General features: G+C 31.8%; 2 protein-coding genes across 6 annotated transcripts; both read left to right on the plus strand.

Annotated features, from left to right (window-relative positions):
* The first annotated feature begins 14,335 nt into the window (after window positions 1-14,335).
* LOC7481620 (membrane protein PM19L) lies at window positions 14,336-15,793 on the plus strand. The gene is made up of 4 exons (XM_002311785.4): window positions 14,336-14,679; window positions 14,791-15,010; window positions 15,156-15,201; window positions 15,597-15,793. The coding sequence occupies exons 1-4, from the start codon at window positions 14,553-14,555 to the stop codon at window positions 15,666-15,668; spliced, it is 465 nt and encodes a 154-aa protein (XP_002311821.2). The 5' UTR covers window positions 14,336-14,552; the 3' UTR covers window positions 15,669-15,793.
* A 1,910-nt stretch (window positions 15,794-17,703) lies between these two features.
* On the plus strand, window positions 17,704-25,572 carry LOC7454237 (uncharacterized). 5 transcript variants are annotated; one of them, XM_024605967.2, is made up of 14 exons: window positions 17,705-18,203; window positions 19,467-19,548; window positions 20,275-20,378; window positions 20,737-20,863; window positions 21,073-21,167; window positions 21,295-21,418; window positions 22,259-22,339; window positions 22,938-23,036; window positions 23,502-23,660; window positions 23,768-23,828; window positions 23,936-24,006; window positions 24,366-24,410; window positions 24,573-24,749; window positions 24,819-25,572. In XM_024605967.2, the coding sequence occupies exons 1-14, from the start codon at window positions 18,166-18,168 to the stop codon at window positions 25,314-25,316; spliced, it is 1,761 nt and encodes a 586-aa protein (XP_024461735.1). In that variant the 5' UTR covers window positions 17,705-18,165; the 3' UTR covers window positions 25,317-25,572. The 5 variants fall into 5 exon arrangements, with proteins under 5 accessions (XP_024461737.1, XP_024461735.1, XP_052311492.1 ...); XM_052455532.1 differs by lacking the exon at window positions 17,705-18,203 and adding an exon at window positions 18,602-18,666; XM_052455531.1 differs by lacking the exon at window positions 17,705-18,203 and adding an exon at window positions 18,959-18,982.
* The last annotated feature ends 1,912 nt before the right edge of the window (window positions 25,573-27,484 follow it).

Below are 27,484 nucleotides of genomic sequence, written 5' to 3' on the forward strand. Positions count from 1 at the left end.
ATATATATAATTCCTTTTGTTTCCTATCAAATTAAGAACCTTGATAAAAAAAAATTAAAAATATATATTAATAAGAAAATAAGGAATTGTACTAGAATTTTTCTCAATGAAGTTTAAATTATTTATTTTCTAACAAAAAAAATTTATTGTTATATAATTTAAAATAAAATAAAAGAATTTCTCACAACATGAGATCAAGTATTTTGATAGGTATTTTTATATCAACTTTTCAACTTAATATTTGATTTTAATCGAAAATACTCAAATTTGAATCAATATATTTGTTAGAATTTACTAGAACATATAATATAATTTTCAATTTATTTTATTGATCATGTATATCAACTTATTAGTTTGCAATTTAAATTTTTCCTTATGAAAAAAAAACATTAACAATGCTGGCAAATTACAATTTTAATTAATTGAACTGTTAAAGAGTTTGAAACTTCTCCCTTTATTCTCTCATATTAAATTACAATTTTAATATAAAGTAGTGGTTGCGTAAATTTCAAATTTAAAAAAAATTAACAAGAATAATTTTATATATTCGGCTTTTCATTGAATTAAATCCTAAATGTAATGTTTATTTACATTTCAAATCTCTCCAAAGCAAATGTAATATAAAATAAAACATCTACACTTTACACATGGGATTTAATTTAAAATCTGGGCAATTCAATGAAAATAATTTAATAACAATAGAGGAAACTACACTCATTGAAACTTTTTTTTTTTTAATAACAATGAAATTTCATTAATAAAAAAATATTACACAGCCATTGAATCTAAGGTAAAATCCAATAAAAATAGATTGAACATAGTGACTACAAAAAAAAAATTCAATATAAACAAATAACATATAGAAAAATATCCAATTTGCTTTAAAAAAACAATTCTTGAAATGACATTTTTTTAATTAGACTAGGATAAATTTAAATTAACTCATATAAATTTTTTATTTTTTTTGTTTTAAATTAATATATTTTTGATGTTTTTAGATCATTTTGATACGCTGATAACAAAAATAATTTTTAAAAAATAAAAAAATATTATTTTAATATATTTATGAGTGAAAAGTATTTTGAAAATCATCTGCAATTATATTTTCAAGTATGTTTATAAAAATATATTAATTTAAAATAAAAAAAATTAAAATTTTAAAAATTTTTTTAAATATTTTTGAAACATAAAAATAAACAGGTTGATGTTTGATAGTTCGCTTCTTCTTCATTAAAAATAACCAAAAAAAATAAAACGAATTAACACGGTAGCAAATTGTTTTTAGTAAATAATATATTTTTGGGTATTAAGGTTCTTAACTGTGATATTTAATTCAGAATAATTCAGAATTAACAGGTTATTTGTTTTGTAATGGTTAGTTAAATTGGTCAACCAATTTATAAAAAAAATATCATAAAATTGTCAAAATTGACAGTCAGAGTAACAATTACATGGCTACTCAAAGGAAAACGGCCTTTGAAAATTCCAGTAAAAATTTAAGCGCGATCTAATGATCGGATAAAATATTATATCTTTTTTTAGCCATCATTATAGTCTAGTGTGACCAGACATTGTTTTGAGCTTAAATATGTCTCACTGATCCAAAAATATATCTGTTAGACCATCCACGTAATTTGTTTTGAACAAATCCACATCTACGTATGACATACTCATATTTAACTGCTCAAAATCATCTGTTATCGTAAAACTGACTACTTCATTGACACTCATAAAACATATTCGGAAGAAAAAGTTTATAAAATCATGGTTTCTATATGAAACAGACAACCAATTCATATAACTGGATCAACCAACCGACCAATTAAACCAAAAAATTAACAATAAGACTACGTGTTAGGTTATTGTACTTTAGAAACACAACATATTTAAATATTGTTTATTTCTAAGCACAACAAAATAGTTGTCAAATAGTAACATTCTCGTTTTAAAAGCGCAATAAAATAAAAATATGTTATTTTTTTAAAATAATATTATTTTATCAAAACTTTTATTTTACAGGCTAATTTTTTTTTTAAATCCGTTTCTTGTTCTCCAATTATCCAACCCAATCAATGTTGCTGTCGCTAAGGAATGGTGGTTGGCGATGATGACATTTTATTTTGCACTTTTGGGTCCATTTGATAAGGGGTCGTACAGAGAAATACCATTAATCTGGAATTTTATGGCTGAGATTTAGGTCAGTGGCTGTGTGCTGTCTTGTGGCCACAGTTTAATGCGTGTTGATATTACTGTGTAGGGTAATTTTTCAAACATTTTTAATTGAAAATATATAACAATAAATTTTTTATTTTTATTTTTAATATATTAAAATTATTAAAAAGACATCTATTTAATATTTTTTAAGATGAAAAGCTATTTAAAAATAACTTTAAAAATCAAAAGCTATTACATTATCAAATGAACATAGTCAGGGTTTTATCCTGGCTTAAGCTTGGTGGGTTGGTTGGATCAAATTTGTAAGTTGACTGGTCTATCTATTTTTTTAAATTGAAACAAAGTTATTTCAGGGCTTTTAAAATTCGAAACAACATCACTTTAGTAAATAAAATAAATCTAACTTGAAATGAAATTTTGCTGGTACTAAGCTTGACTAGCCCCAAGTTGACGGGCTATCATATTAGCCTTTATGATGTAAGCTTGTTTGAGTGTAGTTGCGGTTGCTTTTCAAAGTACTTTTCACTCAGAAATGTATCAAAATAATGCTTTTTTTATTTTTAAAAAATAATTTTTGACATCAGTGCATCAAAATGATCTAAAAATAATAAAAAATATTAATTTAAAGTAAAAAAATAAAATTTAATTTTTTTCAAAAATACTTTTAAAATATGTAAAAACAAACCGGCTTAACTAGATTGGGTACCAAAAAACATGGTTTAGTCCGAACTTGTTAGTTACTCAACTGATTGAGGGGTGGGAAAGAAAGAATGTGTATTTCCTACAGAACCCTCCCCTCCCCCAAACAGACCTTTAATGTCTGTATAAATTCTACAAATAAACATTGTAGAAAAGAATTGGTCTCAAGTTGATCAGTTCATTTAATTGAATTAAGTTAAATTTTAACATGATAACCAATAAAGATTTTGAAAGTTTTTAAGGAAAGAAAACTCGGAAAGGTAAAAGTTCTTGAAGATGGGCAAGGAATTAAAAAGTTTTTTTAAAAATAATTTTCCAAACTTTTTAAGAAGTAAATTATTCTTTTCGAAAAATATTATGATTTTGAAGAAATTTAAGGAAGAAAAAAAAAATTCTATAATGACAATAGAGAAAATGACACTCATTAAAACTCTTTTTTATTCTTGAACGACAATGAAATCTCATTAATCAGAAAACAATATTATATGGTATAAAGTAAAATTCAATACAAAAGAGATTGAACATAATGTCTCTGATTTTTTTTTTTATATATATAAAAGTCAATATAAACAAATAACATGGAGAGAAATAACTAAATTCCTGAGACCTCAGTCTAAAATGTGGTGAAACCACTTTGTTGTCTAATGTCCGTTTGGAATTGTAGATAATTTAATGAACAATAAAAAATATTTTATATATTATTTTTATTTCATGATGTAATAGCAGTAGTTAAATCTATAATATTTAAATTAAAAACTATCAATATTAATATATATTTTTTTTAGTTATTTTATAATCTCAATTTAAAAAATATTCTTAATCAAACACATTAAATTATTTTTTGTTCAACCTCAATTTCAACCACAGTTTTAACCAAACATATATAAATACCAAACCAATCTCAACCAAAAATATTTTTTATAAAATAATTTTTTTCAAACCATAATTACAAAAGTTATCGCAATACTAAACACATTGTACAGCGGGTATGGCATATCATACAAATTATTTCAAGAAATTAAACTAGCAAATGTTAAAGTAAGGGTAAGGATATAACTTACCTTGCATTCCCCCCCTTTTTGTGATGTGAAGGAAATAACCATTTTAGTTTGATTTTTGAAAAGGTCAAGAAAATACTTGACATAAAAATTAAGTTTTTTTTATGGTTGGGTTGATGAGCTCAACTATATGATTGTATGAGTCACTTAAAAAAATAAGTTTTATATATATATATATATATATATATATATATATATATATATATATAGGTAACCCAGTGGTAAGAGCTTGGGACTAAAGGGTTTGTCCTCCCTGTGGTCTCAGATTCGAATCCTGTAGTTGCTAATATGATGGCCACTGGAGGCTTACATGATTGTTAACTTCAGGACCCGTGAAATTAGTCAAGATGTGCGCAAGCTGCACGGACACCCATGTTAATAAAAAAAAATATATATATATATACATATTATGCATAAAAAACAATTACGCGGGCAGCCATAAAAACCCAAAAAAAACTACATAAAATGACATGCCAGTCAGGATTGCATAGACTAATAAGTCATCACCAAGTCCGGATTGGGTTTTCAGGATAAAATTCTAGCTATTTGTACTAATCCTAAATAGACATATGGCTAGGAAAAAATATTATTATTATTATTATTATTATTTGTGTAACATCAGTTTTATTTTTCTATTTATTTGGCCAAGGAACAGCCTTAATCATTGCTTGTGCCTACGACATAGTGTTAAGACGAGAAAAGTGAAGAAGAAGGGTGCCCTATCTACGACTAGCAAGTGCCTAAGTAAGGTGGGCCAATGCAAAATCTGCTAGGGGATAAAACGAGGCGGTGGTTGTTAAGCACGCTGGGCCACCTAGGCTAGTCTCGCGTGCGTGAATCTTTTTTGGATTCATTGATTTTTTTATGTGTTTTTAGTTATTTTCCTTTAATTTTTTGTTTTTTATTCAATTTTTTTGTTGGTTTTTTTTTTTAAAAAAAATTAACAAAGTTTTAACAAGTTTTATGATGTTTTTAATATAATATTATCTAATTTAGTGTGTGGCTTTTAAAAAAAATTCTTAATTTAATGTATTTTTACCCTTAACTTTTTTTTTTTAAAATCATTTCATTGTTTGTTTGTTTTTTGAAGCTCTTTTTTTTATTTGACTTAAAAAAATCTCTTTGTTATCAAACTTAAAAATAATTAGAGCTATTTTTTTTTATTTCAGTCCCACAAATCACTCCTATTTCTTTGTTAAGAAGAAAAATTGGTGTTTGATAAAAAAAAAAAAAAAAAAGTCTCGTACACTTGTGCAGTTGTGCGTATAATTAAATGAAACTGGGAAGCAAGGGAAGGGTACTTAAACAGGCCAGTAAGCTAATTTCACGAAGACTCTTTTCAAAGTGAATTAGTTTTACACCTCTAGTCATATTTGCTTCACAGCAAGACCAATGGATCATCCATATATATATATATATATATATATATATAGAGCAATTTGGCTTCAATCAATTTAAATGAGGCCACAATTATCATAAACATCCTGTTCCACTTGATAGGCCGGCTGCGCCTGGGAAACTTTTCTCTTATTTCTTCTGGACAGATCCTTGTAAATAAAGTTCCTGATGTGGATGGGTGTTCGTGCCCAGGATTGTAAAATGGCCTCTTGGATTGAAGACATCCCGTGGATGAAAAGGGTCTTCATGATTAGTTTCAAGTAACGAGTAATTTGTTTTGATGCTCAAACCATCCACGTTTTGAACCTTTCCCTGCAGCTGATCGGAGATTATGGGCAGCTTTATCTGGCACTGTCAAATTGAGTTCTTGATTTATTTCCTGTGGGGGAAGTATCAAATATCTTATTTCTATGAGCTGATAAGATCTATGATTATCAGCACCTACCCGATAAGTTGGTTCTTATTTTGCTTCTTTTCGGCTGCCAGAAATTGTCCTAATGCTATGATAAATCTTGTCCAAATTCTTTCCCATGCCTTCAATTGAACGAACAGGAACACACGCGTGTGCAGAAGAGAGATGGAGAACCATTTATACGTATCTGCTATAGCAGTCAAGCTGGAAGTATGAAAAATCTTCTTCTTCTTTGTTTGCTGGGCGTGTAGGAAAATACGCGCAGAAAAATTAATTTTGTCCAGTTAAAGTGATGCCTGGTGACTCCCTTCCATCAATCTAACACTATTATATTTACTAGTTTTATCTAAATAAATTTTTAAATAAATTTTTATTGGTATTTATACTCATAATCTATCGGTATATATATTACCGATGAACTCACGGACAAAAACTTTTAATTGAAAAAATTATCATCTATAATTTATGATTTGTCAATAATAAATATACCGATGGATTTACAGACGGACAAAGTATGCTAAAAGAAATCTACCCTCTTCATTTTGTTGGTATCTCCATTGGTAAATTTACCATATCACTGATAGAAAAACCATATGTAATGTCATTGATGTTTTTATTTGTCTATTAATATATCCATCGATAAATATAACATATCATCGACATAATATCATATGTAATTTCATCAGTTGTTAACAACAACAGTGATATTTGTAGTAATTCTTTTTCAACTCTCTTTGAAATATACCGAAGGAGTTGTTCCGTCAATAATCTTGTTAGTAATATTTTAAAAAAATATATTGAATAGAAGTAAAAAAATAGTTAAAATCAATTATTTATTACAAATTATTGAGCTCGACTATCCACGAACAGCTGCACCCCTTTTTGGCAGTTATCACTCTGCACATGTGTTTAAACAAAAAGCTCCATCGAGTTTGGCTCACGTCCAAGAACCGTAGTTTGCAAGATAAAAATTTTATTAGATAAATATATTTATAAAAAACAACTAATAAAAAAATGGATGTAAGAAAAAACATTCCTACAATCTGCTTCGCATGCGAAACAAATAGAACGAAGCCGTCGGTGTGCGTGGTAACGGAACCATGAACACGCCGATTCTGATTTTCCATACTAGACTATGACCATTGCGTGAAACACGCGAACATCACGTGCTAAATGTATTCCACTCATACAACCATGTACGACAGTCTGAAATCCTTCCACACCACCATGTCATTCCAGCTTGGAAGCTTTTTTTTTTATGCATATTTTTGGCTTTTTTTACGCCTCATACCAAAATCACACAACCTATATGGTACGAATTAATTATCTATTAGTAAATAAAAAATAAAATCTTCATATTTGAAATAAAAAAAATTGTCCTAAATTAAATCTTATCTAATTGCAGCGTGATTCTCCCAAACCTTTCTTGCAACATTATTATCAGCTCTCTCCCATTCAAATTTTCCCTTGAATTAACCAAATTAACATAAGATAATATTTAAGTTAATATTAACATTGAACCTTGAAAAGGATATATCGACTTGTGGTTTCCATTCAAGATGTTTGGAAACCTGACTTCATTGAAACAATGAGATTTCCATCAACAATTTAAAAGCTAGTTTTATTGTTCTTGCATCCTCAATGTTTGTAAACCTAAAATTCCATTCGTTAAATGAAATTATTTTTTCAAAAATTATTAAACATGTCATTGTGAAAGCAAAACAAACTTATATAGAAATGTCGTCCTTCCACTAGGCCTCGTACTTACATGTAAATGGATCCCGTTGTGAAGGGACCCCCCTTGACATTGTGGCATCACACTCGACGAGCCTGCGTCATAAGTCGATGCTTATGCCTCAAGTGCTTATTCTTGGTCAACACCTAATGGCTCGTGGTCGTCAGCATCGATGTTAAAAGAACTAGTAGCGACTCTGTCCTCGCGACATGTAATAGACTTTTCTCTAGGCATCTACACAAATTAATAGATAAAAAAATTAACAATTCATATTTTTTTAAAAAAATGGCAGCACCCCCTATACGGGAGACTACCCACAAACCGATTGATTTTATTCAATTTCTTCTAAAAATTTAGCATAATTCAATTTCATAGAAAATTTTTATTTTTTACGTGATAATATTTTTAACCATGAATTTACATTTTTTTTTAACTTTACAAAAATTCAAAATAATAATTAAAATTAATCCTACATATTTAATGGAAATTGAACAACAAATTTGAAAAACAAATAACTAAAATTCAACAAAATAATGCAAAAATTATTCAAATAACAACTAAAATTCAACACATTTATTAATTCATAAAATTGTTAAGAACACAAAATTGAACAAAAATGAAGACAAAAAAAAATAATGCAAAAAAAAAAAAACATAAAAAAAGGAAGAAAAATGAATGAAAAGTTATTACCTTTGTGACATGCTTAATTTCGACTGATAATTAAAACAAAAGAGATTGTTAATAAACCCAAAAGAAGAAAAACAAGAAAAAAAATGAAGAAAGACATCATACTTGAGAATGAGAAGAGAAGTGAATGTTTGATTTAGGTTAAGAAGAAAAAAGAGAAGAGAAGATAAAGAGAGAGAAATGACTTTGAGAGAGAAAAAGGTTAAGCCTCGTCTAATCTGATTCTTGTTTTTTAATATAATTTTACCAACAGAATTACTGATGGTGATTTCATCTGTAAAGTCAAATGAAAATTTTTAGAAAGCCCTTTAAATATTACCGATGACTTTTCGTTCTATCGATGATGCTGTTGGAGAAAAAGTGAATAGTCAAAAGAATCTTAATTATTAGCGCATTGAGAAGTAAATATTTTTTATAGTCATTGGAATATATAGACGAACACATTCCGTCAGTATACCTGTATGTAATGAACACCATAAATAGTGTCAAACAGAAGGGGAACGATTCTCACAGTCATTGGAATATATCGATAGACACATTTTGTTCGTATACTTGTATGTAATGTATAGTTTGTCGGTATTTCCATCGGTGTAAAACATTGTCTCATGCCAAATTATATTTGTATTTCCTATCTATTCATCATGCAAATACTTTAAATTTATAACTGCACACATAACACAATAACTCCAGTGCACGTCATAATAATAAAATAAATATTTCCTTGTCATTCAATAATAAATTAACATTATTATCATTACATTGAAGTAAATTTCATCCATAAATTTTATATTATTGTTTATGACATTACACATTTGTGTTATGCAAATTAATCAAAATTATCTTCTACTTCGTCAATTGACTCGTCCTTATCTCCATTGCAATCTTCTACGTTGGTTTTGTTTCTATCATCTTCATTGACTTGTGTATGTCCATTGACATCATTCAACTCCTCAACGTCAACATCAATAAAAATATTATATTTCTAACAAATATCTTCCCCTCACAATATGTTTTTCATACGAGTCATTTAGGATGAGAGAATATTGGCAAATTCCCACATGAAGGCACTTCCCCACCATCATCATACCTTGGAATGTGGTTGATTCTCATTCTCAATTGAAGCTCAAAATAGTATGAGATAAATGTTAAAATCTCTTCAATAATGTAGGCCTCATATATTGAAGTCTTAACATGTGTCTTGTTTTTTTAATTTTCTCTCAGGGTTTAATAAGTACCTCCATGGAATTAAATGAATGTTTTAAAATATGCAAAGAAAGACAATAAAAATTTAATTATAATGCATGTGTAATCCTTAATCCCTCGAATAGATACGTTCATCTAGGGGTGTTCACGGTTTGGTTCGGTTCGGTTTAGACCCAAAAAACCAACCGAACCGAATTACAGTAATTTTGTAAAATATTAACCGAACCGGACTGAAAACCAGTTCAAACCGAACCGGTCCGGTCCGGTTAAATCCGGTTTTTTTGGCAAAAAACCGGGAAACCTAATCCTATTTGTTTTGGATTTTTTTAAAGCTTACATCAAATTGAGCTTTTACAACTTTGAATTCACAGATTGTTGCCATAACTTGATGTAACGAAGAAGCCCATATATGATGAAAAAATGCCTTGCCAACTTGAGAATTACAAAACTATTACAGATTAACAACACAGTTGTAGGTTTCAAGAATATCATTAGAAGCACTTAACAGGGAGTCTTGCTCGTAGATGAATATTTTTTTCAAACCTGGGTATAGAATCCATCCCAACTGCCTTCCAGTTAAGCATTACATCGTGCATAAATTGTCAGCCACTGAAGAAAACCCCACCAAAAATAGATAAAACATAAGAGAAATTGTAAATAAATAATTCTCACAACATCCATTACAGTAATCGCAACATGAGCATACTATGACAAATCAACAACCTTGTAAATAAATATAGAAAATGAATACATAATAGATCTACAGAAATCAGAAAAAAAGTAAAAAGGGACAAAAAAATTAAGAGATAAAGATTGAAGAGAGAGGGGCTCCAGAGCTGCTGTTTGGTTGTTAATCCATGAGCTTAGTCGGCTATGCTTAAAGAAAAGAACAAAAAGATGGAGAGATGAGAGATAAGGATGGTTCGTTCACCAGATCTACTTTGGGGGAGGGGGGGTTGTGCTTAAAACCTTAAAGAAAGGTTGAGAGAGATGAGAGATGAAGATTTTGGGTGGGGAGGGGGGGCTGTGAGAAAGGTTGAGAGATGAAGATGAAGATGGGGGGCTGTGAGAACGGTTGAGAGATGTGAGAAAGGTTGAGAGATGAGAGATGAAGATGGAGGGCTATGCTGAGATGAAGATTATGAAACATGGGTGGCGGCTAGGGTTTAGAAAGTATCTGGTGGAGAGTAAACCGGAGAGAAGAGAGGGATGCAGAACAACTTTTTTCTATAGGGACCCTTTTTTTGAACCGGTCCGGTCCGGTTAACCCGGTTTCTGCACTATAAAACCAAAAACCGAACCGAACTGGGGTTTTTTCTACATAATCTAATCGGTTTTATTTTTCGGTTCGGTTTTTTCAGTTAATTTTTTATCGGTTTTATCGGTTTATTGGTTTTTTTGAACACCCCTACGTTCATCTATAATGGACTAAGCCTCCAACTTTTACCTCAAATGGTGTAAGGATAGATGCTCCATCGAGTCGAGAAACGATGGAGGGAATATCATCTCAAGTTTGCATATTGTCTGGACAATATTCTTTTCAAGCATTTTCATGTGTTGTGTCTGCAACTTGTTGGAGCTTATATCTCTAAAGAAGTTGTTGATCTCCATAAGTGCATCTCATATCCTCTTTAACAATAAATCCTGATAAGCTAATAGAATGAGTGTTTGCATAAACACGTGACAATCATGGCTCTTCATTTCATAAAATCTGCAATCCTTCTAATTCACCAACCTTGATATGTTCAAGGCATATCCATCAGAAAAACACAGATTTTTAAGCCATTGGTAGACAAGTAATTGTGCATTCTTGTCTAAGATGAAGCTGGCTTTGGGATTTGTGACGTGACCCAATATAAACTAACTCCATATTTTTATGGTGACAAAATAAAGCTATATCCATTCTAATCTTGATGTTTTCCTTTATCTTCCCCTTCACTTCTATAACTGTGTTGAAACTATTCTCAAACACGTTCCTTTCTATATGCATGACATCAATGTTATGACAGAAGAGATTGGTTTTCCAATAAGAAAGCTCCTAGAAAATACTTTGCATTACCTAATTGTGGGTCAAACCAAAACCATAAAACTTTTGTTTATTGGATTGAAAACCAAATACAATGTCATTGTATTCCGACACGACGTCATACAATTTTTCACTCCAAAGAAGCGGTAGTGTAACATCCCTTTCAACTCTGTCAACAAAAAAGTCTTTTCTATTCTTTCTGAACATGTGATCTACTTGCAAAAATCATCGGATGACAGTAAAAAAAAGATGATTTACTGTCGTTTGTTAGTGTGAATGCCTTGTTATTTTCTATAACTTATGAACATGCTAGTTTTTCATGTGTGTTTCAACCAAAAACCATTCCATAAGCTAGAAAATGATTGATAGTCCACATTAAAGTTGTCTTCGTCAGAAAATTCCATTTTCTCGATGCATTATAAGTCAAAGCCCTCGATAACCATAACTGTTTCAACTTATCAATCAATGATCGAAGACAAACATCTATATTCCAACCCAGACTATTAAAACCTGGTATGACCATAGATAAAAACATAAACTCTGGCCTCATACATATTCCTAGTGACAAGTTGTACACCATGAGTATAACAAGCTAATATGAATAAGAAGCATCAAATGACCCGAATGGATTGAATCTGTCAGTACATAACCCAAGACACACATTCCTTGATTTTGCTGAAAACTAAGAATGTACACTGTTAAAGTGTTTCCATGCATCACTATTAGAAAGGTGCACCATCACTCCATCCACCGCATCATGTGATTGGTGTCATTTTATGTTCTCTGCAGTCTTTGGTGACATGAATAACCTCTGTAGTCTAGGTGTGATTGGAAGGTATCTAAGTTTTTTGTATGCAACAAGAATCCTTCCCTGCCAATCATGGGTTTATAATGAGAATGCCTATATGTTTTATACTCGATCAACTTTGTATTTTCAAGGTAATACAACATATAGAAGTGTGGACACATGTCAGTTTTTTAGTATCCTAGACCAAGAGGTTTCATCATGGACTGAGCAACATAGAAGTTATCTTTCAGTATGTTCCCTTCATGTAAAATGCTTCTTGCCCATTCGACAATTCTTTCATAACCAGCCTCACTCAACCCATGATCTGACTTGATGGTGAACACCTGTGCAATGACCAATAATTTACTGTGATTTGTGAAACTATCCTATAATAGTTCCTTAGAATCTTTTAAAAGATTAAAAAACTTGGTTGTGTCTGCATTGGGTTCTACGATTGGACATTGACTGACATGACCCTGAATCATTCTCATCGCATCCATAACCATATTCCTAAAGGATTACTATTGTCATCTACAACTCCATGCCTGTTATTAGAACTAGAAGTTGACCTAACCGTTCTTTCTACCATATTATCGTGAGGAACATATGATTCTTCGTGTGCATACCAACATAAGTATTTCTCAATAAACCTTTTTCGTAGAAGATGCATCATTACAACATCTGGATTAATAAACTTTTTATTTTTACATCTCTTGCATAGACATCTAATACTCATTCCACTAATATTTCTCGAATTAGATAGTGTGTAATTAATAAAACCATGAACCTCATTACCATAACCCATCCTCCATAACCCTTGGGGTGAATCTCTATACATTCATGAACTAAATATATTTGCAAAAATATTGATTTAGCTCAAGTTTATTCAATATATTTTAATAGTACTCTTAATTCATTATCAATTATCTACATAAATTTAAATTTCTACAAATTTACTAAAGATTTCAACTCGGAAATAAAATTAACAAAATATAAAGTGGACTCATTAAATAAGCCATTATTTATTTAATCACAAAATACCTAAGTCAAAAATTCGACATAAGTTTCAATAGTTTACAAACAAATACAATTTTACAAAATCTAAAACAAACCCTAACATGTACAAATCATAAATCCATACAATAAAATTGTATGATAAAAAACTATAAAACAAGTAAACACCCAAACAAAATATATATACTACAAAAATATGCAAAAAATTAACGTTTTAAAATTGAGTTCAAATAAAAAAAAAGGGTAGATTTGGTTACCTAAAGTGTAGAATCCTCATTAAGATTTGAATCAGAGCACGAATGTTGACAAACTGAGTGTTGTAGTAGCCGAATTTGTTGTGGGAGGTTGAATTGTGCTGAGATTGGGGGGAGGGTGGCTAGTTGTTGCAGAAAAAATGCATAAGGAAGAAGGAGAAATGGGGGAGGGGGAGAGGAGGGTTGATCACCAGGTCATAAATTAAATATTATTGACGACATTACTATTAAATTATTGCTTCAGTAATTTTGTCGGTCATTCTGTTGTTCAATATGTTACGTTACCGTATTATTTGCTTTTTGTTAATCCCAATACTATAATACCCTCTGTAATTCTCTTGATATATATCGAGGAAATTTTTCCGTTGGCATATTTACGAACATACTTTACCGTTATGTTAATTCTATTAGTAATGCCGCCTGTAAAAAGTTACACTTCATTGTATTGTTTGATTTATTTTTTTCATTCTTTATTTTCCCACTGCAATTCTCTCGGTATTTACTGAGGGAATTTCTTTGTCGATGTTTATTGATGGATATATAGATAAAAAATTATGTCGGTAAAGATTAATATAATATCTTGAAAAAAAAATTATATTGTTTTTTTCTGTATTTACTAATTTTCTGGAACTAGAGATAAGAAAGTGCAAGTGAACGCAGCTAATAGCTGGTGGTTTTAATTCTAGAAGGTAGATACAGGATTCCAGGAAACTTTATTCCTTGTTTATCTGCTGATAAAGGAAAAGTATATTATTCCAAGCAAAAGCAAAGCCCTGCAGCCAAGCAAAAGCAAAGCCCTGCAGTAAACAGACCGACAAGCCCCGCTTCAAGACTCAGGTTGATTCCTTCCCCTTCAATGAGGCAAGCCCATGGAAAGGACTAGTTAGGGTACGGAATTGAAGGCATTTCTTCAAAATCAAGACAACGCCATTTCATAATGAAAGTAAAGAAAGACATCAATCTGGCAGGACCAACAGTTGTTTATTAAGTAAATTGGATAGGCAATGATAAACTCCTTGCACATATAATATAACTGATCTGATCTTCTTAGCGTCACAAGGGTGACAGATTTTCTCTTCCTGGTTTTGAGCCTACCATTAGGCCATGGCTTCCGGAGCAAGCAAACCCACTGCCTTCATGCTCTTAATCCTTAATATGGGGCTGTATTTTTTCATGATAATAATCAGTTCATGGATTATAAATCATGGAATTGTAAGATCTCGTGAATCAGGTGAATCAGATTCCTTGCAGGCATATATATGTTCACTACTCAAGGATTGATTTTTTCAAGCAATTACTGACTTATGCATGCATGCTTTACCATGTGTGAATGTATATGCAGCGGCTATTTTGACAATTCCAGCTCGCATATTTCCAATATACTTCCCAATGGGAAATTTGGCAACAGGTTTCTTCATCATTCTCTCCCTTCTTGCTGGCGTTGTGGGCTTCACCTCCTCTATTACTGGACTCTATAATCTTTTTCTCTGGAATGCTCCAAGCATACACGCAACATATGCGTCTTCTCTTGCATCATTGTCACTCACCCTTCTAGCCATGGGGTTGATGCTTACTCTCTCTCTCTCTTTCTCTGTCCTTAGAATCTTCCTTCTCTGTTTTCTTTTACTTTCAAACTCATATCCAATTTCAATTATTTCAAGTTGGTGTACGCAAACTTACCAAGCCTTTTCTCAATGTGCATTGCAGATTCGCATGCAAAGAGATCAACATAGGCTGGACAGATTCAGTCTTGGTATGTTCATTGTTCTTTTTCCTTGTTATGTGCATGTGTGTATTACAAGCAATGGGGTATCTGTCAATCCCTTAGAGCCCCCATAACTAGTCCTCCATAACTTGGATTGGCTGCGCTAGATCACGCCAATCCTTTGATCGACGAGAGCCCATCATCCCTGATGGTTCACAGAAATTATTTAGACAAACTTTTCAAAAGTAGAAATTGAACTCCAAACCTACTCATATCTTATTTCAAATCCCTTATCATTTATGCTAGTTTACTTTCATTCTTCTATGATCTAATAAAGCCAAAGAAAAAACAGCACATTAATTTTTCATATCATGTGATTAACAAGTTTCGAGGGAAAGTATTTCTAATAGAGCATGGTACTGGATGTTAATGTTGATGAACAGCGTACTCTAGAAGTGGTGACAATAATTGTGAGTGGAACTCAATTATTGTGCACTGTTGCTACCCATGTTTGAGTTGTAGATATGGTCGCACGACAGGAGGAGCCTGGAAGCAAGAGTTTGATTAAGCCTTCAATTGGATGCCTGGCAACTTAGTTCTGTAAACACATATATATGTTGTAATAAAATTAATTTGTATTGATCATTGAGTTTACGTTTGTCTAAGCGTTTCAAATTGTATTTAGCTTGAAAAACATTAAGAAAAAATAATGTTTTTCAAGTAAAACACAGTTTGAAACACTATATTACCGTGTAGATAAATGAGTCTTGACCATGTTTTTTTTTTTAATGAGTTTTTATATGAGCATATTTTGTTTTTCAAGGTTATATACATATTATACCAGTGAATAATAATATTTCGTTTATTATAATAAGAGTATTTAAAATATTAAAAAAATTATTCTGACCCGTTTTAGAACACAGTTGAAGCCACATTCTCTTAAAATAATTTTTAAAAAATAAAAAAATATATTATTTTGATATATTTCTAAGTAAAAAATACTTTAAATCACAACCACCACCACAATTTTAAACATAACTTAAAAAATTATACAACCAAATGTCGAACTATTGGATCATTGCATTGGAAAATCCATTATATCCAACCAAACATATCATTATCGTCTTAGAAAAATCAGAAGACACGTAGCTTTATCCAAAATAGTCAATACAATCTTGCAAAATAGTTCTGTAGAGCTGTTTGAAACATCTCAATCAAACACCACACATTTAATTATACTCTCTACTAAAAACAATAAAATTGAGATTCTATCTATACTCATTTACAATTACCTACTAAATTGAGTTTAATAGCAATAATATTCAACTCATAGTGTAGCGTAACTATCAAACTAGTGAGTATTACTAATTTAATAACAAAGTAATGGAATTATTAATTCTAGTAATCAAATAATTTAAAATATATATTTAAAAAATAATAAATAATCAACAATTTATTTATTTTTTCTAGATATACCTTGAATAATTTCTGCTATAGATATGCAAACATGACTCTCTCAAGCTGTAATTCAAAATAGCTCAAAAATTATTTAGTCTTGTCATAAAATTTAATAGAACTGCATTGCAGCAATACTAATAAAAATAAGTCATTCAAACATGTGTAATATATATGCTCAAGCATATATAATCAGTTGGTTTGTTGTTGCATTTATTGGGGTATTAAAATTAACGTTCAATCATATCAATTTAAAACACTTGTTCTAATAAACAATAACTTAACAAATCTCTATCAATCGAGTTTTTAGTGTCAGTTATAAGTGTTCCATCTATCAAAAGACCTGATCTATAATTCAAAATAAATTGTAAATATGATTTGCAATTTGTTAAAATGTGCTAATTTTTGAATTATTTTTTTTAAGTGTGTTACTTTCATAGTTATTAAACCCGGTCTGGGGGTTGACTCGGCCAACCCGGCTCAACTCGGGTCAACCCGGATTAACCCGGAAAAATTAAAAAAAAATTAAAATTTTAATATTTCATATGAAAAAATCCATGTAAATATAGATTATACATATTATGAAGTTTAAAAAAATATTTTAAAATTTTTTTTATCCCACATTAAAAAGATATTATGTTAAGCTTTTAAGTTAAAGTATTTAAACTAAAAAAGTTTTTTATCCCACATTGAAAAAACATAACATTTTCCTTGGAAACATAGAGTATATATACTAATGGGTTTCAAATCCCACATTGAAAAAACATAACTTTTTTCATGGAAACATATAGTATATATACTAATGGATTTCAAATCCCACATTTGAAGAAAAAAAAAAAACCGGGTCTCGTTCGGGTTCGCCCGGGTCGTCCGAGTTTGGCCGAGCTGTTGCCATATCCGGTCTTTTATTAAACCCGGACCGGTCCAGCCACCGGAGCGACCCGCCGGACCGGATCGGGTTTAATAACAATGGTTACTTTACTAATTTTTTTCTACTGTGTAAAAAAAAAAAACCTCCATGCTCCTCCATACAGATGGAAGTCCCACGCTTTAAATTCACACACGCATGGAGAGAAGAGCCTGGTACAAAGAGAGACATCAGGCACGAGTTGCAGAAGCCAAACAAGACAAAAGACAAATAAAAAGCACAAAACAATGTTTTTGTTTCTTATGGAAAGGGAAAACAGAACAGGACAGGACAGGACAGAACAGGACAGAAACAGAACAACAACTACACCGGAATCCGAATAGAAGAATCAAAACAAAACAACTTACAACAACAAAAACAACAAAGCCCTCTTCTTCCTTCCTTCCTTCCTTCCTTCTCTTTTCTGTTTTTTTCGTCTGTTAGAAACAAAGAATAAATCATCTATCTTCTGATACACTCTCAGAACAGAAAACATATACATAGACTGTTCCGTCTTCCCCTTGTTCTCTTCTTATTGCTTTCTGTCTCCTTTCTTTCTTTGTTATCTAATTGTTTTTGTAATACAAAAAAGTTTTGAACATTATTATTTATAATAGTCACAAGAGAGAAACCAAGAGAAGAGAGATCGAATGGAGCAACTTGTTAATTTTATTATACGGCCACCCAGGTAATAAATTTCTCTTCTTTCCTTCAAATTTGATTATTTTCCATCTGGATTTTGGTTTGTTTAGTTGATTAGAAATTTGGAAGGGAAAAGTTTTCGTTTTGAATCCTGGTCGGTTTTTGCTATCTGGGTTTGAATGAAAATTGGAAACCCTTTTCTCAAAAGTTCTTAATTTTGATATTTTTTTTGTCCAGTCATGAAGATAACAGACACCATGAGATTCAAATTTGATTTTACTTTTATCGGTTTGCTTGGGAACCAAAAGGGCTTTTGATTTTGATTTATTATTGGGATTCAAATGATATAGCTTCGACTCTTTACGTTATGTGGTTTGTTCAGAATCCAAGATCTTTCTTTCTGTGCTGATTTCTGTTTTTTCTGTACGGACGTGGTATTCTTGTGTTTAAATCCTCTATATTGATTAGTCAATTTTGATCGTTAGATTCCAAGCTATGTATTGTATCAGGTAGTTTTTCATTTTTGTAAACGAAATCATATTATGGTGCATAGCAGATAGTATATATTGTTACTTTTTTTCATCTTCTTTTGAAAGTCAAATGTGTTAAATTTCAGTAGTTGTTTTGATAGGGTTGGCATGTGAGGATCAGAACCTTTTAGTTCTTTTGCTTTGTTTACATAGTTTTTCCACTTTTGCGTATTTCACGTGATACTGAGTGAAAATATAGACAGCAAAATGAACTTTCTGGGGGTTATTAAATTGGCAGTTGACTTGGAAACAATTGATGCTAGATGCTGAACAATTTCGATGAGAATCGAATAAGGTTCCTAAATTCACAGACACTGAACTATTTATTGCTTAAATGTCTATCAAAGTCAAACATCCATTATTAAGTTCAGTCATCAAAGACATCTTGTAGATCCGATGCATCCTCTTATAAGCTGAGGCGTGTTTGATAGCAATTTTTTTTCGGAAATGTAGGCTCCACACATGTTTTTATTTGCATTATTCAATAATTGATTCTCCAGAAGCAAGAGGAAAAAAAAAGGTTTCATTGGACTCTTTAAGAACAAGAAGGCATTAATTGGTGTTGCATGCTTTAGTGTGATGCATTTATGCACTGCACTTTTATCTGACATTAAGCTGAATTGAAAACATCTAGACTTTATTGCTATACACCAGTTATCTAAGCTCAATGGGATGCATGCCAAGGAAATTACAATTTTTGATGACTGGATACCTGTCAATGTATTGGCCCATTTCTTTGTTTATAGTTTTTCATGATTCTGTCCGTTTTTGTTCTGTAGAGCTGAATACAACCCAAAACATGATTTGTTGGATCAAGAGTTCATGTTGAAAGGAAAATGGTACCGAAGAAAGGACGTGGAGGTAAGTGCCAATATGGGTGGACTAGTCAATTTTTATGTTTGATTATATTTTCTTTGATTTTTATGTACTCCTCTCCTTATAGACAGGTGACTGATGAACTTGCTAAATACCTCTGACATGTTGACATCTTCTTTTGACATCAGCTTGATTTATATTAAAAACAGTTCAGTAAACAAGTACCCCTAGCAATTTCACACAACTTGTCAAGCCTAGTGTAGATTTGCTGAAGTTATCATTAATATTTTTGAAACTTTGATACTTTGTAACTTGTCATCCATGTTACAAATTTTAGGTGCTGTAATTTTTTTTTAAATTGAAGATCCTGGAACATCCCCATATAGCATAATTATTTGCTGAGATAGATCAACCAATCATTTTCCTTACACTTTCTTACTGGGATCATGGAATGGAACTGGGCATTACAGTTGCAACCTAGCCATGGTCCATGCACTCAACTATTCATGGAAACTTGCACATTCTACCTGCACAAGAGACTCATACAGAACTCTACACAAGTAATATCCATTACAAATATTTGATCCTTCCTTTCTCGTGGTTGTCCCATTGAAAACATGACTTTATAATTGTAAAAGAGGAGTAAAGAATTATCAACTATATGCAGCTTTTGCTAGTAAATGAATGATATCTTCTTTATGCCTGCTTGGAAACTTGAAACATTTGAATTGTTCATTGGCTTATGTTTAAGGTGTTTTCAATGTTTTGCAGGTTCAAAACAGTAGGGGAGATGTTCTTCAATGTAGTCATTACATGCCCATTGTTAATCCCCAAGAAAAGCCTCTGCCCTGTGTAATATACTGTCATGGAAACAGGTAACTGGTTAATCATGGTTTATTATAATGTAGATTGTTGTCTGTAGCACCTTATAGATGGAGTCTTCTAGTGTTCTTGTAGAAACACAGAATTTTGGATGATGAAGAATGAAAATACAGATCAAATTAGAAAGAGAATTTTCTATAGTCATCAAGCATAAGTTCTTTCTCTAACTTGGTGCTAAATATTACCTTCTGTTTACCCTTGTTAAACCCTTGTTAAAATGGAGCAGAGGAAGTGGGAGTGATTGGCAGTTCTATTAAAAATCAACTTAATTAAGATTTTGTATTTATTTCTTCAACTTTTGTTTCACAAAACTGATTGTTACTAAATGGCAGTGTATCTTTGCTTTTGCAGTGGGTGCAGGGTTGATGCTAGTGAAGCTGCTATTGTATTGCTGCCTTCAAACATCACAGTTCTCACTCTCGATTTCTCAGGATCTGGAATTTCTGGAGGAGATTATGTCACTCTAGGATGGAATGAAGTAAGTTGTGGGCATCCTATCAAAATCTGTTGAGGGAAGTTGGATGCTCATTGTGCAACTACATCATATATCTTATGCATTGATTGTTAAAATGTTTGTTAATCTCCTAGAAATTGTTTAGACACCACCTGGTTATTTATTTTTATATTGGCAATTGTTGCTCTTCATTGTCGAAAGTAACCATCAGACATTCTTTGGTTGTTTTCTAGAAAGATGATCTCATGGCTGTCGTTGATTATTTGCGGCAAGATGGAAATGTCTCTTTGATTGGCTTATGGGGCCGTTCAATGGGTGCTGTCGCTAGGTTCTGTTCATTCACTACTATACATCTTTTTTCTTGTTGTGTCATTAGTCTAGGTTTATGGTCATGTGGATCTGTTGCAGTGTAAGGCACTTCTATTTACTTATCTACCATTGATGATGTCTCACAGCCTGATGTATGGAGCTGGGGATCCCTCGATCGCAGGAATGGTTCTTGACAGTCCCTTTTCTGATTTGGTTGACCTGATGATGGAACTTGTGGGTACCTACAAATTTCCTTTACCCAAGTTCACTGTAAGTCACCATTCAGTCACATTACGAGAATTATATTCTTCATTGATTCACAGCCTTAGTGTATTCTGTGTGATGATTTACAATAACAGGAAATAAATGAACGTGCAAGCATGTTTATTATGACAGTTCTGTACTTAATGACAAAATCTTCCTGCAATGTTAATAATTGGAAACTGCATTTGTGACATTTTCCTTGCAATCACCACTGCTGACTCAAGCAAGTTTTGCAGAAATTTTATGTGCATAGAGAGCCTCTTTCATTAGAAGATCTCCAGAGAAGTCCTTGCCCCTGATTTTATTACTGTGATATATTTGTGCTTTAGTTTTCATTTCTTTTTGGCTTTTCTTGGAATTTGGATGGCTAATTAGAAACAACTCTTCTACCCTGTAATTATTTCATCTTCTTGCTCTTACTAAAATTTAATTTTACTTGTGCCTAAATGATGGTGGTAATTATTTTAACATTAAAATTGGTTGTCTAGCAACTTTTGTGTGTGGCCATGTTTAATGTTTCTGGTGTTCTGAATTGCCCATCATGGAGCTTAACTTTTATCTTCATTACACACCCTCTCTTTGTTGTGTCAATGTTTTAGTAGGTCAGTTTTGTCATTAAGTAACACCTTTCATTGTGTAATGAAGGATTTTTTTACCCATCTTTGTTTTTTCCCTAATCACATCCATCAGACTCTTTAAACCATTTACATGTATTATAATTTACTGTCTGAACTATGCACATGTATTAATAATTGATGCAATGATGAGTGCACAAATATTCTTCTAGGATTTTCTAGTCTTGTCTCTGTGTTGTCTCACTGTGTTTATTTTTGTTGCTTGTTCTAGGTGAAATTTGCTATCCAATACATGCGAAAAGCTATCCAGAAAAAGGCAAAGTTTGACATAATGGACCTGAACACCATTAAGGTTCTCTCCCTCCTGCAACTTGTACTTCTTTATTGGGTGTTGCAAGTTGAAGCTTCTGGATGATAACTAGAACTCAATTATAACTTTGTTCATGTTCATACTAGTCCCATCTGAGACGTCTGTCTTATCTTTTCGTATTTTATTTTAATTTATTCATGGTACGGGATAACCACTTGGTCAAAATGGAAAGCTAAGACATGATTTAGAGTAAACAATAATCACCAAGTCATTTAATTGAAATTTTAGTCACTATTGGATGCGTTAGTGTGTGACTGGCCACTTTATTTTTAATTTTTACCTGTCCAACTTTAAAGTTTATGGTGGGAAAGCTTCATCAATGTGATGATAGTTGTAGGTTGGTTTGGAGCAGTTACCAAACTATAAAAATTCCAGTGGATTTTTTCACTAAAGAAATGTGAAAGAAGTAGCAAACAGTTTTTTTTTAGTGAATGAAAAAGTTGAATGGTTGTTCCCTCAACTGCTTTTTGTATCCGAACTTCCTATTTTTTTCATTCCCCACTTCAATGTGCAGTTTCTAATTTTATCATCTTACCTGTTATTGAAGAATATAACTCCTTTATTCATCTTTGTATCACAGGTGGCAAAATCATGCTTTGTTCCAGTTTTATTTGGACATGCCATTGATGATGATTTCATATGCCCTTATCACTCAGATCGAATATTTGAAGCTTACATAGTAAGTTCCTTCCATTTAGTGGCAAACATTCAAAAGTAATTGTGCTCAATTGTAGATAGAAATTTACTTTTCTTAAAGTTTGCTCTAATGCTTGGCATTTTGTCAGGTTTGTAATCACGGGAATTTGAATTTCTTTAGTGTTAACAAATGATAAATGAAATCTGTTCTAGTCTTGGTCGAATTTACTCCAAATCTCTAGCCCGAGGTCAATTGGGAAGCCACCCTGGACACAGTTGATCACGGCTAAATATTGAATATATGCTGTGTTTTTTCAAAGTTTCTTGTTTGAGGAATGATTCCCAAAGATCCATTACGTTGATTTTAATTAAAATCTCATCAAATGAGAGGTGTATGCTGCTCATTTTTTGTTGATTGAAACTCTTGCATTTGGTTTAATAATTTCTGTTGCCTGGATTGTATATATGATATTCTGTGAGCTTGATTTTTAATGTGCAAATTTTGCAGGGAGACAAGAACATTATCAAGTTTGAGGGAGATCACAACTCTCCACGCCCTCAATTTTATTTTGATTCATTAAATATCTTTTTCCACAATGTCTTGCAACCTCCCGAGGATGAGGTGGGGGGGACATACTTTGAAATGGTGCATGATTACTTTGGTAAGGTAAATTGAATCATGTAGATCTTGTTGTAGGGCATGATATTATTGGAAGCACTATATTTCATTTCTACTATCCTGTTTTGCCAATTGTTGGTTGTTTGTACCTTCAGGATAGTTGGAGCTCGTTGCATGAAGTAGGCTGTGACCCAGAATCGCCAGTTGTATCAAAAGGTATGACTGATTTACCTTATACTTGTTAGCATCTCAAAGATGATTTCTGTCAAAGCTTTATTTTCCTGCTTTTTTTCGTTGTCCTATCTGTTTGTTATTTGTTGTAGTACCATCATCAAGCAGCACGGCAGATGCCATTGAACAAGTTCGGTCCAGAAAACCTATGAGTCGGATAGAGGTCAGTGATTATATGCTGTATTCTTTGCTTGAAATGTTAAAAAAATTCTTAGTGTAGAGGTCAAGGCATGTATGATGCACCGTATGTTTAATTAACTGCTCCATAGTGTAACGATTGTCCTGTTTGATCGGTATCAGATTTGAGTGCTTAATTTTCTTATGATCCTCTTCTTTCCTCTCTCCATGCGCTCCTGCAGAAGGGGGGAAGGACAAAAAACTAATGAAACTCAACACATGTAATGCTGCCTTCACTGCATGGGGATAATGTTGCCCATGGGATTAGTTTAATTTCACTAAACTAGGAAGGAGGAGTGGTTGCCTCTTGTCTGTATTATGTTGAACTTTATACATTCTGTTCAGGTTCCTTTGGATATTCAACATAAAGACAATCAATCTGAAGTTGAGGTATCCTCTTGCCCTTCGCAACAGATGGTGCTAGTGACAGATTAGCACATTGGTCAGCTGGTTCGCTCTATGAATCATATGACCTGAGCTGTGTTCCCTTTCCCTTTCCTAGAGACTGAAGTTCATTTTTTTTAACACTAACACTAGCATGCTTTGCTGCAGCGTGAAGAAATTGGTGATTATCATTTGCCATCATCATCCAAAATGATTACCTTTGAATTATCCAGTGGTCATCCTCATGGCCCACCTGTTCCAACAACAATGGATGATGATCAATATGTAGAATACCAGCTGGATGACTTGGCAGGTTCTCCTTGTGATATGGAGGAGGAAGAAAGGGTGAGTCTTGAACATTGTATATGCAAAATGATGTTCTACTTGAAAGTTGACTTGCTCTGCATATTTCAGATGTTCATGGAAGCAGTAATTGAGTCATTAAAGGACTTGGAGCTGCGACACCCCAATGCAGAGGAACAACTGGCCAGTGTCAGTCCTGCTTCTGTTAAATCCTCACAAAAAGATAATCAGGATGCATATTCAATTGGAGAACTCGGCAATCCTTTGAAGACACTTCCAACTCCCACTTCAGTAAAGCAACATGTGCCCTTAAAGACAGAATCTGCTTCCTCTTCCGCTGTCAATCACCAAAATTTAGCGACTTTAGATCCTTCTCCCGATACAAGTGCATCATCTGTAGTAACTCCATTTGACAATCCATCTTCCATAATGGAATCAGAAAGCATAACTGCCTCTTCTAGCAATGATACTTCAGGAAGCATCCACGGCTCAATAGATACTGACTTGTCAGGTAATACAAAAGCTACATTGACTGTAGAACGGAATCCAGCAAACCACATTATGGATGGTTTACTGCGTCGCTGGGATTTGTTCCGAAATGGTAGATGAAAACCAAATGATGTTTTATGTTTCAAGAATGCCATGATCAATTGTTTTGTAATTAAGATAGTGTCACGATTCAGTGCTGTACAACAGGCAAAAACAGAAGGAAGAAAATAGATTCGATGTTTTAAAGTTGATATTGTTGCTTTTACCTGATTACCAAATTGATGTATACAGTCACTTGATATGAGGCTGGTAATGATTCTTTCTACTTTCGATCAGGAGGGATACACACCTGTTAATATCATTTTTATTTCTCTTTGTTTTGATGTTTTGGTAGCGAGAAGAAATCATTTGAACAACTATCAGATCTGGTAGGTGATGTACTGAAACTGAAATGTGGTTCCGCATTCCTCCTGTTCTCGGCTAGGCCCTTGGCAGCTTGTTAGCATGATTACAAGTCAGGCATTTCAGTTCTAACTCAGCCTTACGATATCAAACTTAAATCTTGAATCTTTATAGATATTACGAGATGATTTGCAGCGCGATGCTGCGAGTTTATAAAATAAATATATTTAATAGTGTTATAATTGTAAACCAGTGCTAGATAAGTAATAGAAATTAAAGATATGATGGAGCAAATATTTCATGACGGAAAAAAAAGTTGTGTTGGTGATCAAAAACTTAGAGACTGAACAAAATGATTTGTAGCAATCTACAGTGTTTTGTGAGGAAAGATACAGTGTTTTCGCCACATGATTTAACTTTTCAGTTAATAAAAAGTAAAAAAAAATACAAAGCTAAATTCTCTACCAACTTAATATTAAAAAAAAAACCAACAAAGATAATTTTGAAAGGAAAAAAACCCATGAGAAAAAATGTTGCAGCAATTGACAATGTTTTGTGAGGAAAACTATAGCGTTTTTCCCAATAAAATAAACAAAAAAACTATTTAGAAAAATATTGTAGCAATCCACAGTGTTTTGTGAGAAAAACTACAACGCTTTTCTCATATGATTTAGCTTTATTGTAATTATAATTCTTAACCAACTCAATATTAAAAAAAAATTGACAAAGATAATTTTGGAAAAAATTATAAAAAAATCACATGGGAAAACACTGCAACAATTCACAGTGTTTTAAAGAAAAAAAATAACAAAACTAAATTCTTAATCGGCTCAATATTAAAAAAAAAAATCAACAGAGATAATTTTAGAAAAAAAATAACAAAACAAACACCAAAAAAAGGGAAAAAAATCATGTTGGAAACACTATAGCAATTCACAGTGTTTTGTGATGAAAGCTACAGTGCTTCCCCACATGATTTAGCCTTATTTGTAATGACTTGTAATTGTAATTCACAAACAACTCAATATTAAAAAAATAAAATTGAAAAAGATAATTTGAAAAAAATTATAACAAAAAAAACTATGCGGAGAGACACTGTAGCAATCCACAATGTTTTATTAGCAAAGCTACAATACTTTCCCTACATGATTAAGCTTTATTACAAAGTTAAATTTTAACCAACTCAATATTTAAAAAAATAAAATTGACGAAAATGATTTTGAAAAAAATATTACAAAAAAAGAAAACACAAAAGAAACTGAAAAAAAATCATGTGAGGAAAAACTGTATCAATCCATAGTGTTTTTTGAGGAAAAACTTGTAATTACAATTCTTAACCAACTTAATATTTAAAAAATAAAATTGACAGATAATTTTAGGGAAAAATATAACGAAAACAGAAAAAAACCATGTGGGAAAAAACACTGTAGCAACCAACAGTAATTTTCGAGGAAAGTTAAAGTGTTTTCCTCGCATATTATAACTGTAATTTTTAACCAGCTCAATATTAAAAAATAAAATAAAAAAAGATGATTTCGGAGAAAATCGTTAAAAAAAAATCATGCGGAGAAACACTGTAGCAATAAACAATGTTTTAAAGAAAAAAAATTACAAAACTAAATTCTCAATCAGCTCCATATTAAAAAAAATCAAAAAATATAATTTTGAAAAATAAAAAAATAAAATAGAAAAACTATGTTGAAAAACATCGCAGCAATCCACAGTATTTTCAAGAAAAAAATTACAAAGCAAAAATTTTAACCAGATCAATATTTAAAAAGTAAAATCAATAAAAATAATTTTAGAAAAAACAAAAAAAATAAATGAAAAAAAAAGTAATTTTGAAAAAACAAACAAAAAAAATAGGAAAAAAAAAAGAATAAAAA

The sequence above is a fragment of the Populus trichocarpa genome, chromosome 8 (assembly GCF_000002775.5).
Source record: "Populus trichocarpa isolate Nisqually-1 chromosome 8, P.trichocarpa_v4.1, whole genome shotgun sequence".
Taxonomy (NCBI): domain Eukaryota; kingdom Viridiplantae; phylum Streptophyta; class Magnoliopsida; order Malpighiales; family Salicaceae; genus Populus; species Populus trichocarpa.

Excerpts from the sequence above, each read along its gene's own strand:
- LOC7481620 (XM_002311785.4), top strand. The coding sequence starts at position 14,553 with ATGGCTTCCGGAGCAAGCAAACCCACTGCCTTCATGCTCTTAATCCTT. Across the intron at positions 15,011-15,155 it reads CTCACCCTTCTAGCCATGGG|ATTCGCATGCAAAGAGATCA; the intron begins GTTGATGCTTAC and ends TGTGCATTGCAG. Across the intron at positions 15,202-15,596 it reads GCTGGACAGATTCAGTCTTG|CGTACTCTAGAAGTGGTGAC; the intron begins GTATGTTCATTG and ends GTTGATGAACAG.
- LOC7454237 (XM_024605967.2), top strand. The coding sequence starts at position 18,166 with ATGGAGCAACTTGTTAATTTTATTATACGGCCACCCAG. Across the intron at positions 20,864-21,072 it reads TCACTCTAGGATGGAATGAA|AAAGATGATCTCATGGCTGT; the intron begins GTAAGTTGTGGG and ends GTTGTTTTCTAG. Across the intron at positions 24,007-24,365 it reads AACCTATGAGTCGGATAGAG|GTTCCTTTGGATATTCAACA; the intron begins GTCAGTGATTAT and ends CATTCTGTTCAG.